General features: G+C 42.6%; 1 protein-coding gene across 1 annotated transcript in view; it reads left to right on the top strand.

Annotated features, from left to right (window-relative positions):
- The window catches only part of HECW2 (HECT, C2 and WW domain containing E3 ubiquitin protein ligase 2), a 100,457-nt gene that overhangs the window by 55,647 nt on the left and 30,816 nt on the right, over positions 1 to 13,994 (top strand). The window contains exons 9-15 of the mRNA XM_054381514.1: positions 1,087 to 1,182; positions 2,608 to 2,758; positions 3,121 to 3,224; positions 3,992 to 4,116; positions 5,629 to 5,814; positions 10,231 to 10,365; positions 13,829 to 13,931. Of these exons, the coding sequence (XP_054237489.1) occupies positions 1,087 to 1,182; positions 2,608 to 2,758; positions 3,121 to 3,224; positions 3,992 to 4,116; positions 5,629 to 5,814; positions 10,231 to 10,365; positions 13,829 to 13,931 (900 nt within the window). The remainder of the gene's footprint in view (positions 1 to 1,086; positions 1,183 to 2,607; positions 2,759 to 3,120; positions 3,225 to 3,991; positions 4,117 to 5,628; positions 5,815 to 10,230; positions 10,366 to 13,828; positions 13,932 to 13,994) is intronic.

Here is a 13,994-nt window from a genome sequence, read left to right as displayed (position 1 = left end):
TATTTTGTTCCTTTTGGGATTTATTCCTTCCTTCAAGAGACTCTTGGGGGAGTGTTGATTTAACAAAAAATCAAATCTGAAATATCCAAGACATGTTTATTTTGAAATTGAATGTATTTTAGTCCTTGGGGGAGTAGTGAGAAGGAGGACGAAGAGGAGGAAAGAATTCCACAGTATCACCCAGCTTGCCAATCAGAGTGGTAATGAAGAGGGAAAAAAATCCCAAAACTATGAGATACAAAATAGAATTTGTTTGGGTCTTTACTTCTGCATGATTGCATGTTAGATTAAAATATAAGGGAATCAAAAGAAAGAGGAAAAAAAAAAGAATTGATTTTTAGTCACACCTCAGGCAGTTTATCTTCTCTTTCCCAGTTCCTTATCTGTACAGACGTATTCTAGCACAGCTGGAACCATGGAGGGAGAGGAGTCTGTTACTCAGGTTGACACTGTAAAAGTCTTACCAATTGTAAAGTTATTTTAACAGTTGAGAATATTATTTCTCACTAAAATCAGTGAAAGTAAAAATGTGACCCTAACAGATTGTTTCCAGCACCTTTATCTGTTCCAGTTCTTCAGGAGTTGGAATGGATCTAACCACATGGGTCTCTGTTTCTCTCTCATAACATTTCAGAAGCTCTGGGAGCTGTTCAGGCCTTCTCTTTGTTTCGGAAAGAACCATGTTGGTATTTATTTCAAACACTGTCACTACTTTATTTGACAGCGTCTTCTTGACATTTGGGACTCTCTTTGTTAGGCGGCAGGTTGCACCAACTCAGTGTGGCTGCAGCAAGGAAGGTCAGTGGATGGTTTCACCCCCCGCTTGCAGCAAGGTTTCTGCAGAGGCCAGCTGGAGCTTTGTCCCTTGCTGCAATGTGGGTCAGGCACATGCTGTTGTTGCTGTGCCCTGACTTCTGCTGGTCACAGGTGGATGTGACACATGCTGAGCAGTGACATTTTCAAGACTGTAGACATAATTAATTTTGTTAGATCCTAAAATACTGTAACCCTGCAGAGCTTTAGCATGTCTTGCTAGGGCTTCCCTACAACAACTGGAAAAATAACTTGTGGGCATTTTGCTTCTAGGTTCTCAAGCTAATGGCCATCAGCCCTTGAGGTCGCTGCCTTCGGTACGTCAGGATGTTAGCCGGTACCAGAGAGTGGATGAGGCTCTGCCACCAAGTGAGGTTCCTTATACTTTACTGGGGGGACAGACTGCCTGGATCTCATTACTGAGTCCTCATTGTGTTTCTTTTTTAAATGTGAGAACTGAGAATGTACAGCTGAGAATTTCTGAATGAGAAGAGCTGCTGCTGAAGTCTAGTGCTGTTTTGTACAAAGCATTGTGCTCAGACTGCAGACTGTTAGGATGTGTTAGGATAATTACACCTGGTGAATCCAGACCTGCTAAGTGACTTCTGGGGGGTACTGTGCTGCCTTTTCAGAGTGTAGTGCAGGTGCACAGGGCGATGAGGTGCTAAGCTCTGTGAGGCACTTGGGAGGAGAAGTGTCAGGCACTCCAGAATCTCTGAATACTTCCTGGATGGTGATGATTTACAAAGAAATATTTAGCATCTTTAACGCTGCAGACTATGTGAAAGGTGTCTATCTTTGCCTTGCATTTTTGAGGCATTGTGAAGACTTTTTGAATTCAAATAAATGTGCAGCACTTACATGAGACTAAATAGGCAGATAAACTGCAATTTTTCTAATGCATCATGAAAAATACATTGCTCCCGCTTGTTGGGCTGATTCCCTTGTGTAGAATAGGGGCAGTGAAAATCTATTTAGTGCTAGGTATTTAGAGAAAGGAGAAATGACTGAAAAGAAGCTGCACAGCTAAAGGGCAAATGTTACTTTAAAAGAAAAAAGGCAAGAAAAAGTTGGATTTAGACCAACTGAAGTCTGTGGCAAAGCTCTATTGCTTTAAAGGAGTCAGGAATTCATATATTTTTTGTAAAATGTGATGTTAAATATGATATATATGAATTCATGTATTTACTGTAAAATGTGATTTATTGTAAAATATGATTGTTACCACTGGCACAAGGAGCTGAATTTGCTCTGGTATGTGCACAGCTGGCAGTTCTGGAACATGCATTTAATAGATGAAGGACTTTTCTGTCAGGATCACTAACTTATGACACAGGTGTGTGTAAGCCCAGGAAGAGCACTGGCATCTCCTTTATTACTGCTGGTATTAGCTGAGGAAAAAGAGTGACAGATGCCAGGCTTTGCAGCATGTTTGGTTCTTATCAATTGGCATTTTGCACGGGAACAAGCCTCAGGTTGGACCTTCCAGCCAAGAGAACTAGGCTCTTTAAGGGGGTTTTCTGAGACTGTTATTTGTTAGTATGAAATAGAATAGCAAAAGGAATAGAAATAGATATGGATTCCCCAGAACCTTACCTACAGTGGAGAATTTTCTTTGTGGGACAAAATAGGGGGGAAAGCCATGTCTCTATGAAAGCTCTGTGCTGAACTCACCCTGTAAAAGAGAAATAGAAGTTGAAACAATAGATTTACTTAGAGAAGTGGCAGAGCTAAACTAAAGAACTGAATGAGCCCCCAGTCCTCCACAATTCATGGTGGTTTATTGCTCCTTAGACTGGGAGGCTCGAATTGACAGCCATGGACGGATCTTCTACGTGGACCACGTGAACAGGACAACAACGTGGCAGCGACCCACAGCCCCCCCAGCCCCCCAGATTCTCCAGAGGTCAAACTCCATACAACAAATGGAACAGCTGAATCGCCGGTAAGGATTACCTGTCGTGTTGGAGGCTCATGTGCTTGCAAAGTCATGCTCACCATGGTAAGAGTGAGCATGAGGATGGGGTCACAGCTGCTACTGGCCATGTCTGTTTATTGTTATATGTCTGTCCCTTTTATTTTGCATAGGGGCTTTTAGGGATTTTTTTATGCCACCCATGTTCAGAAGCTATGTGGCTAAAATAACTCTTGAGAGTGCTTTTCAGGAATTCTAAAGGCCATTAATGCAGAAATGAGAGGTCAATGTATGCTACCCTTTGTGGCAGAAAAGGTGGGCAAGCTCCCTTGAGCCAGAACTGGATGGTGCTTGCTACATTCTATGTATAAAGTCAAGTCTTCTAACCCTAGGTACCAGAGCATCCGAAGAACAATGACTAATGAGAGGCCTGAAGAGCATACAAATGCCGTGGATGGAGCTGGAGAAGAAACTGACTTTCACCATTCTAATGCAGGTTGAAAAAAAAAAAAGAGAAAATGTATTTTTCCCCTTTAAAGGAGCTCCTGCCTCATAGATAATTCAGAGTGGCGTAACGCAGAAACTGACTTCTGCACCCTGAAAGTCTGTGTGAGAATGAAGCCATCTTAATGAAAGAGTTTAATGCTGTAGCAAGTGCCACACCATGTATTTTCAGTTCCTGGTACTGTTGAAAAATTAGTGCAATTCTAAAATTGTCAGGACAAGACCCAAATGTTACCTGAATATTGAAATGTGGAACGTACTTCCTTGGCAACCGATTTCTTCCTCGCATAAATTGCTGAAGTACTATGCCAGGATTAGAGCTGTGCTAATGGCAGTGATTTTATTTTAAATTATTTTTTAAAGGAGGAATGAAACATTTTTAAGCATGCAGTGACTTTTATATCTGTTAGTTAGCATTAAAAAAATATCTTACCTGATAGAGCTGCAGTCCAACAACATAAGGCTTACCACAGGGACCTTCTTCCATCTTATACACAGGCATGTATTTTGTAACCCAAATAACTGTACGTGATTTTTCTTGTTCATGGTTGTTCACCAAAAGCAACAAGTACAAGTTAGTGAACTAAAAATGTTTTAGGAGAGATTCAGGTGCACTTACATGGTGAATACTTAAATCTAAAATGATTGTGTACCTAATGCTTTGCTTGCTTGTGTGATTCCAATGGACAGAGTAGTTTGTAGTGATGATAATTACTAGAAGTAATTACTACAAGTCTTTGTTGTTCACTTTGCTGTTAGATTTCCGAAGAGAGAATGTGCTGCCTCACTCTACCTCCAGATCCAGACTTACTTTATTGCTCCAGTCTCCCCCTGTGAAATTCCTTATCAGCCCAGAGTTCTTTACAGTGCTGCATTCTAACCCTGTGAGTATAACATCTATAGCTGAAAGACTTTGATAAATGTGTGCTTGTAAATACAGTTGTCTTGTGTGCAAAGGTATTGCTTGCTGTTTGATGCTAAGATACTGGTCGTATTTCAGGGATGCTGGGTAAATTCAAACCCCCATCATCATTCCTGGGGATTTTTGAGCTATCATTATGGCTTCTTCAGGTTTTGGTTTTCCCTCAATTCCTCATCTTTATGACACAAGTAATTTGTTTATCAAAGCAGTAGCATCTTTGCAGAGGGTGAGAGAATTACTGGTCTCTATTTTGGACACTGAGCTATTGACTGCAGCTCTCTGAGTGTGGCCATCTAGCCAATTCCTTAACCATCCAGTGGCCCACCTGTCAAGTCCATGCTTTTCCAATTTGGTGACCATGATGTCATGTGGGACAGTGTCAAACACTTTACACAAGCCCAAGTAGATGCCATCAGTTGCTCTTCCCCTATCCACTGATGCTGTAACTCCATCATGGAAAGACACCTAGTTCATCAGGCAGGATTTGCCCTTGGTGAAGCTGTGTTGGTTACCACCAGTCATCTCTTCTTCATTTTCCATATGCCTTAGCAAGGCCTTCAGGAGGATGTGCTCCATGACTGTGCCAGGCACAGAGGTCTGACTGACTGACCTAGAGTTTCCAGGGTTCTTCTTTTTTTTCCCATGTTGAAGATGGGGGTGATGTTTCCCCTTTTCCAGTCAGCAGGGACTTCACCAGGCTCCCAGGACTTTTTGTGTGTCATGAACAGTGGCTTAGCAACTTAATCTGCAGTTCCCCAAGCCCCGTGAGTGGATCTTGTTGGGCCCTCTGGACTTGTGCACCTTCAAGTTCTGTAGATGGTCTCAAACCTGCTCTTTGCTTACAATGAGCAGATCTTCCTTTTCCCACTCCCCACCTGTGTTCTCTGGAGCTGTGTTCTCAGCCTTCTCCGTGTCCCCTATTTTACTCCTTTCATTTAAAGTTCTCCTTTTCGTCTGTTATTTTAAACATAAGTTACCCATGAGCATGCAATGACAGGGCATTTTCGACAAATCAATAGGTGGAAACAGCCTTTCTGTATATCTGTGATCAGTTCTACAAGCTTCCCTGGAGAAACCTTCCCAGCGTCATTGCTTTCTTTTATGGCTACATTTAACTCATTGCTCCAGAAATAAGAAAATACCTAGGAGATGTCTCCTTTGAAAGAAATTTTAATGTTGCAGGATTCTTCACAGTTCCCAGGACAAGTGTGGTGAGTGCAATCTGTCACGTATTTCAGGCTTTGCTGAAGTGTGTCAGTTATCAACTGTACATCTAAAGCAAAATTAGAAACATCAAACATTTATCCCAAAAACCTCCCCCAAAGGACCACGTTTTCATGCCATTGTGGCTTAGCTGGAGGTAATGTGTAAGGTTTTACAGCCAATGCGGCCATCTGTTTAGAGTGGAAATCTTGTCTTTTGTCATAAAGAGAATGTTCTCCTTTCACAGCATTTCCTGTTGTCTCGTTCCCAGAGTGCCTACCGCATGTTTACAAACAACACGTGTCTGAAGCACATGATCACCAAAGTCCGGCGGGACACCCACCACTTTGAGCGCTACCAGCACAACCGGGACTTGGTGGGCTTCCTCAACATGTTTGCTAACAAACAGCTGGAGCTGCCGAGGGGATGGGAGATGAAACATGACCATCAGGGCAAGGTAACTGAGGCACCTGTGGCTGGCTCCCTTGAGTGCTTGGTCTTGGGCCATGTCAGGTCTTGGCTGGCTGCTCTGAACGACAGCATGGCAGTGCATAGTTCTGCAGGTGTAAAAGGCATGCTGCTTCTGCTGCTTTTGCAAAGAGAGGGTTGGAGGTTCTCATCTGTTCTGACAGAGCATTATGTGAAAGGAGGAGGAGACTGATAAGTGGCTATTAATCACTACAAGCAAACCAGGTAGAAAAATTGCTGCCATTTCACAATTCTGTAACTTGCTTAGCTCCCTTTAGTGGTTCAAAACTTGTTTTGAAAAGAGTTGCCTCATGCATCAGTGCAGGCACTCAGCAAACTGCTGTGGAGTTTTCCCTGTGTGCTCCTAAGATACTTTAGATTTGGAGCTACTTTATTATTTTCTGAATTTTACGTAGTTAATGTTCAAACATTTGTATTATTTTTTTTCTTAACAGTCTATCTTTTCCTTTGAGGTCTTTTTTTGTCCTTTAACCTCAAAATCTTGACTGAGATTCCTTAAGGTGCGCTATTTGCACTTCTTTTCTTAGAGCTAACTGTTCTCCTAGGTGAGTCCTCCACTGAAGTGCTAAGTAGGTCTAGTCAGTTCATGAGATGAAATGGATGCACTTAAGGCTGGGGTAGCTCTGGTGATGATCACTCTGTTGGATATGTATATCATATCTAGAATATCATCTCCTTTGTGCAATAGGGTTAAAAATAGACTGTGAGGGTTAAAAATACCATGTGAGGAAGTGAGAAGGCCACCAGTTGTGTGAGAAGTCTTAATTAGGATTATAGGCATATTAAGCTTCTCAGTCCTTATGTTATCAGTCTTGGTATGGTTAGCTGTGAGTGTCCTCATAAAAGGTGATCTGGATGTTTGAAAAGATTACAGATTCTAAACTGAAGAGTGGGAAAAGTGCCTGAGGCTTGTTTTCTTCTTGAGATGATTTCCTCTGGAAAGCTCTGTGCTTTTCTATTAGAAACACGGTTTGGAGTGTGCAGTTGTGCAGACCTTGTTCTTTGCCTCCTCGTTGTTTTCTGGGTCATTCTTTCTCTGTCCAGTTCTTCAGAAGCGAGTTTTCTCCTGCAGAGTACAACAATTTTACATAAGCACTCTGTAGAAATAATGAAACCTTTGAATTTCTGGTGTGGTGCTTGGTAATAGTGATGCCGCCACAACACTGGTCAACAAGAAAAAGCACTGAGTAAATTCCCATTGGGTTTTCTTCACTGTGAACTAGGCTCAGTGCTGTTCATTTTCATTATGTTGAATTGCCTGTGTCACAAGTAGCACTTGTGGCTGTAGAAAAGCCTGTTCAGCACTCAAGAGAGATGATGATCAGTAGTACATGGTGAGACCAGTGCTTGATGACACCAAACCTAAACTGGATCTGCCATTACTAAAGCATAAAGTTAAAGAGGAGCAAGCAGGAATTAGCCATGCTACAATATATCATCATATTTCCTTTTGCTGGCTGCTCTTCCCTGCCAAGGTTTTCCTTTGTTTTCCAAGTATATCAGAGTAAGAGGCTTGGTGCTCTTGCTCACAAGGCACAGTGATCATCCTGCCTCCTATACAGCACTGAGAAGCAGAGTTTTTATTCCCCAATGTCAGCATGGGCCTGATTGCTTGTCCTCTTTGCAGGATGTCTTCCAGGATCAGCTGGGGTCTGCTTACCTCTGAATTCCCTTCAGAGTAAAGCCCAATTATCCATCCCTCTTTGACTCCTCCATGTATCCTCTACAGAAGATAAAATCCATTTGGCATGCAGTTCTCCCTGGAAAGTCTGTCATGACTGGGATATAGTTTCTGATTGGCATTACAGACAAGCCTTTATCAGTCATTGGCCACAGGGAGGCAGGAGACCATTTGAAAAGGTGATAACAGGAAGCAGCGTTTAGGCTAGAGACATCTCCTGGTCTGCTAGCTTGGAAGCTTTGCTCACGTGTACTATATAGATGAGCACCTCAGAGCACATGTGCACTATGTGTGAGCATAGGTTTGTATTTCAAAGCCAGATGCAAATGTCTGTACTTTTTAATGGGATTTCTGCAAGATCTGCCCAGACACAAGAAGTTATTCTTGCACATTTATTCTCTGTTTTTTTTCTTTCTATAATGAAAGAATCCATTGTGATCAATTACTGGTGTCTTCAGTAGGAAGTGAAGGTATTTTAGCAAGCTTTGTAGACTTTAATTGGGAAGACAACTTGGGCAACTATCTGTACTCAAAAGGCTGAATGTAATTTTGGCACTACCCATCTTGTGTCCGTCTCCTCAAGCATCACAAATTGATGGATTATAGCTAGGCAGGAGTTATGAGAGGAATCTTTTTGAAAGGAGACTGAGCCACACTTTATTTTTACCTGTGAGCCAACATCCAGATTAACACAAAGCCGTGAAGCTCCGTTGATTAGCTTCACCAAAGCTGCCTTTAGTGATACATGCTTTATTTTGCTGGCCTGCAAACATTCATTATTTAATGAGACAGAATTTCTTTAAATTTATGTTTATACTGAACTATTTATTTAAATGTAACGCTAAAGAGTGCTGCCTGCAATATTAGGTTGCTGTGTGAACTCTAAGGGCTGTGGAACATAACTCCAGGTAATACTTTCTCCTACACTGAATCAGTGTCTCTTTTTTTTCTAAGTCATTTTACAGTATAATGTTGACTTAATGAAATCAACCTTTGTTTTGACGAAAGTACTTCACATCTTACAACTAAACATAGACCAGACTAGATAAAATAGTAGATAGAGAGTCACAGTTGTGCTGCAGGTGATGTCATTGTTTGTCAAGGTAAACACGTCCTGCACCAGGCATTTATTGCATACACATGATAATTTCTAACCTGTGGAGCAGTCAGTTTCACTTCATGTCTGTGACTGTCAGATGATCAAACCAGAGTTCTGCCTTACTGCTCTGGTGATGTGGTTCCTTGCTTGTAGGCACAGGTTACAGGCATAGACAATCACTGTTAGGGTTTTAGGAGACTTCCTGCAGTGTTTTGCAACTTCAGTGTCCTTCCACATGCTGCTTCTCTCTTGGGGAATGGCAATATGAAGGTCTTCTCCCACCATAATCCATAGTGATACTTAGTTTCTGCATAGTGTGACACACTGGTCTGTCAGGCTACCTCCATAGCAATTAAATGAACTGCATTTTCTCTGGTCTGGCCATACCAAGCACACTGAGACAATCATTTCATGGATACTGTAAGTTGGTTTAGCTGCCAGAAGAGCCAGTTCTGCTTTCTTCTGGTGGGTTGACCAAGGTTAGAGGAACCAGCAGGCAGAGGGCCAAAAAGAGTCATTTTTTCCTAGACCAGCTGCCCATCTGGGTTCACTGCCTGGCTATACAAACACTCGTGCCAGCACAAGGCAGGAAGAGCTCAAGGGCTGGGACAAGTGGTCATGAGGGGAGAAGGTGAGGATGTTTCTTTTGCTGGTACCGCAAGGCCAAATTGTTTGTGAAACTGTGGTCAGAATACCTCATGGGTATCCAAATACAGAAATAGCTCCCACAGTCCCTGACCACCTCTCTGGTCCAGAGCCCTTAATTCCTCAAACCAGATATCTCTTTCCTGTAACTCTCCTGCTCAAAACCAGGATCTTTTCTTTGGCCACTTCCATGTTCCCAGAACTGTGACTGAAAAAAGCCAAGTGTGCTGAAATAGAGCAGTGCTGGTTTCCAAGTGCAACACTGGAAAGAGCTTAAATTTCAGTGCTTAGAAACTTTTTTGCTACAGATTGGGCAGAATTGGAGGAGATTTTAATTTTCTGGGACACATGCTCCTGTGACCTGACTTTCAGCAAGTGGTTATCTGGCCACTGTATGCAAATTCTCACCAACTGCCTGATTTGAGTGTTTGTTGGCATCATCTTTGTACCCCTGACTGACCTTTTTTTTTTGTTTAAATGTTAGCAAACATAAAATGGCTGTATCAGGAAGATGGCAAAAATGCCTGCTGGCCTATAGTCATGGTTCATCACTTGTTATATATGCAACCACTTGTGCTCATAATTATATGTTAAATAGTTCACAAAGGGGAGTGACTTTGCCACTTAATGCCATAAAGGAATGAAAGGGAGAATACACCAGGGTTACTTTTATTAAACATTGCAGTTTTCTTGACAATCTTCTGATGCTTGTCAGCTGGGAATTTCAAACGGCTTTCTAGGCACGAATGAGGTATGGCATTAAAGAATTCATCCCTTTGGTGAGGTAGAAAACTCTTATCCCTGTTCCACCAAAGGGAAACCTGAGCCACACTAATGCGCATAAGATCTTTCCAAAGCCTCGCATCAGCAAACAGAACCTAGATCCTGAATAGATGTTAACCTCTGACATTAAAAACCAATGCTTGCTCTAAATCCTTTCTCTCTCCTTCCTTCTCCAGGCTTTCTTTGTTGACCACAACTCCCGCACCACCACTTTCATTGACCCCCGTCTCCCCTTGCAGAGCAGCAGGCCCACTAGTGCATTAGTCCATCGGCAGCATTTAACGAGACAGCGCAGCCACAGTGCTGGGGAGGTAAGCTGGGTCTGCCCCTTCTCTGCCATCATCTTCCTCTTTCACGTTTTTTCTGCTTACAACTCCAGCTTGTGGGGAGCACGATTCCTCTGTGTAAGCGTACAGCGCTCATCTGTAAAGATTTGTGATCTTACTAGCTGTTGAAGCATCCAATTGCAGAGAAAAACACCAGATGGGGTTCTCTTCCTTTCAGCGTTCAGGAACCCCATCAACCACAGGAGAGCATCTGATGACAGACTACCAGTATCTGTAGCCTGCCTTTCACTGTCAGAATGTGTACTGTTGTCTGCTCAGTATGTTGACAGAACTGTGCAAAGAGTTGTGAGAAGTGTACGAGTTTGTGTCCACCCATATGTGCACCTTTCTGAGGCAGGTATAAAAACTTCTCCCACAAAGAGACCTGTCAGACTGCATTGGCACATGTACTTCATCTCTGCTTTCTGAACAGAAATACATGGAAAATACTATTCTGCTGATTATGTCACTGTGGACCATTTTCACCAGCAGTCTCCACACTGTTGTTGTACACTGTTGTTGTAACTTCTTTTTGCTTAAGAGCAAGTGTATGCACAGTGACTTAGGCTTCAGTTGTACTTTGCTTAGTAACCTCTACACTGTTGGCCGTAAGTTGTCTTTTCAGGTGGGGCTGCTCCATGTCAGGAATTCAGAATGGCAAGAGAAATGCTCTGATTGATCCTTTTTATAGCTCAGTCTTGTGGCAGATGAAGTTTTGCCAGAGGTCTGTGTCAAAGTATGAATTTTCTCTGCCTCTTGCCTAGCAGTACTTCTGCTGAGCTGCAGCGAGTGAGTGCCCTGCCACTAGCTGCGCATCTTGTCATATCCTATGTGAACATAGGTTAGTCATCCACTGCACTTTCCACCCCCCAACCCCAATGCAAGCTATATTTCACAAATGGGTTTAAATAGCATTTTCTATCACTTTGGTGATGTGGTGCAGGCCATGATGTCTTACGGCAGGCAAGGAAGCTGGAAAGTTCTTCATACAGCTCTTTAAATCTTCAATAAAGCAAAGCAAGTATTGTTATTGTAATTGATGTATAACAGAGCAGAAAAAGGGTTTTTTTCCTTAACTGTAACAAATGTGCGCTGAAATTATCTTTCTCTAAGCAGCGTGTCAAAACTGTGCACTTAAAAGAGAGCGCCACATCACCTGTGTTGCTGAAGTTGTCAATACTGCAAAATAAGTGTCACTTATCCTACAGGAAGTCATTTACACGCACGTCATTACCTGTTAAAGTTTCCACTCCACTTAGATGAGTAAAATTCCTTAAACCATGTTTCTAAATGTGATGTTAGACACGTTTGCTTGATACCGTTACCATTGTAACTTGAATAGAAGTAAAATTCTGAACACTAATCTCAAAAATAGCAATACAGTCTTCTTATTTGGGGATTAGTGATGTAATGGTGCTGATTAATATGCATATGTATACATCTCAACAACGCTTTTTCTTCTGTGGTTATGTCTTAAGTATTGCACATTTGGAGCTGTTTTCTCTCTTCTAAAACCACTGCAACAAGGAATTGTGCAGAAATTGCAGGAAATGAACCCATGATGAAAAGAACGCTCAAGATACTTTCTTTGGATTTACCTTGCCATGAACGTTGGTGTTCTGAAGCCACTGACCCAGTTTTGACAAGGAGATGTTCTAAAGCAAACACAAGCCAATGCAAGGAATGCCTTTTTAGCTGAAGCTGAGCTGCAGTGTAAAGCTGGAGCTAATAATAATGGCATTCCATTTCCAGCACAGTGCCTGCAGGAAATATTTCTTCATTTTTCTGAGAGTATTGTCAGGGAGCACAACAATCTCAGGACATATATCAGAACTTTTGCCCATTTGTGATTTCATAGCCTGGAATTATAAACAACCTTTATATTCTTTGATCTTTTTCAATTAGATGTTTTGGAGTTCTTTGAAGCTTGGAAGCGCAGTTCAAATGCTGACCGTTACATGCAGGTAGAGGAACTGAGAAGTGAATATCAAGGTCCAAGAGGATGAAAAGAGGTTGAACACCATGCTTTATATAGAAAATACTGACTCTGTGGAAATGGGTGAAGCCTCACACACAGAAAAGTGCAGGAATTGCCCTGACATCACAAATGATACCAGGAACAATTTTACATTGTGGTTCTACCCTCAAAAAACATTTCTATGCAATATTTTTTTTTAATCCCAGAAAGGAAACACAAATTAGAAGAGTTCATGGTAGGAAACATGTAGGAAACGTGTTTGTAGTGGCTTTGGACTTGTTTACCTTGCCTAAATATGAATTTACTTCTTTATCTTCCTACTTCAGTTTTTCTGACTTATTTTCAGTTCACATGTAGGGAAACTGGGAAGCTCCGTTGGTGCACAGAGGTGACAGAGGTGGTAATGAAGGAGCAGAATTTGATTTTTGGAAGCTTTGCTATGGATAAAGATGTCAGTGAAGTGCAAAAGACCCTTTGAGTGGATTCCCAGGTTGAATTCTTTAGTTTCTCTTCAGAACAGGACTATTACTTAAAAATAGCAATAAATGTTCAATCAGTTTATAGAATCATAGAATTGTTGGGGTTGGAAACGACCTCCAAGATCATTGAGTCCAACCATTGACCTAACACCACCGTTGCCATTAAACCATGTCCCCAGGTGCCACGTCCACACATTTCTTGAACACCTCCAGGGACAGTGATGCCACCACCTCCCTGGGCAGCCTGTTCCAATGCCTGACTACACTTGCAGGAAAGAAATTTTTCTATTCCTTGACCTAAACCTCCCTTGGCACAATTTCAGGCCATTTCCTCTTTTTCTATCACCTGATACTGGGGAGGAGAGACCAGACCTCCTCTCAGGGAGTTGTAGCGAGCAGTGAGGTCTTTCCTGAGCCTCCTCCAGACTAAACAACCCCACATCCCTCAGCTGCTTCTCACCAGACCTGTTCTCCAGGCCCTGCACCAGCTTTGTTGCCCTTCTCTGGACACGCTCCAGCACCTCAGTGTCCTTGGAGTGAGGGGCCCGAAACTGAACCCAGTATTCAAGGTGTGGCCTCACCAGTGCTGAGTACAGGGGAACAATCACTTCCCTGGTCCTGCTGGTCACACTGTTCCTCATCCAGGCCAGGATGCTGGTGGCCTGCTTGGCCTTCTGGGCACACTGCTAGCTCATGTTCAGCTGGCTGTCACCAGCACCTTCAGGTCCTTTTTCTGCCAGGCAACTTTCCAGCCACTCTTCCCCAAGCCTGGGGTGTTCATGGGGTCGTCGTGACCCAAGTGCAGGACGCAGCACTTGGCTTTGTTAAACCTCATACAATGTCATGGAACCCAGCTGATTGCTGCTGCAGTGATTACTGGGGACAGTGTGTGTACACGCTCAGTTTGAAGCGATGCGAGTTCTCACTTTCACATACTGGAGAATGTCTGCTGGCATAGAGATATTGATGGTGTTTGTTTGCACTTTTTCAGGTCGGAGAGGACTCTCGTCACGCAGGACCACCAGTTCTGCCAAGACCATCTAGCACATTTAATACAGTCAGCAGAGCTCAGTACCAGGATGTCGTTCCAGTGGGTATGTCAGAGACATTCTCCATGACTCTATGGTGCTGGATTGCACTGCTGGGCTTTTGTTAGC

This window comes from Indicator indicator, chromosome 5 (genome assembly GCF_027791375.1).
Source record: "Indicator indicator isolate 239-I01 chromosome 5, UM_Iind_1.1, whole genome shotgun sequence".
In the NCBI taxonomy this organism is placed as follows: domain Eukaryota; kingdom Metazoa; phylum Chordata; class Aves; order Piciformes; family Indicatoridae; genus Indicator; species Indicator indicator.
This window is presented reverse-complemented; position numbering and strand designations above follow the sequence as displayed.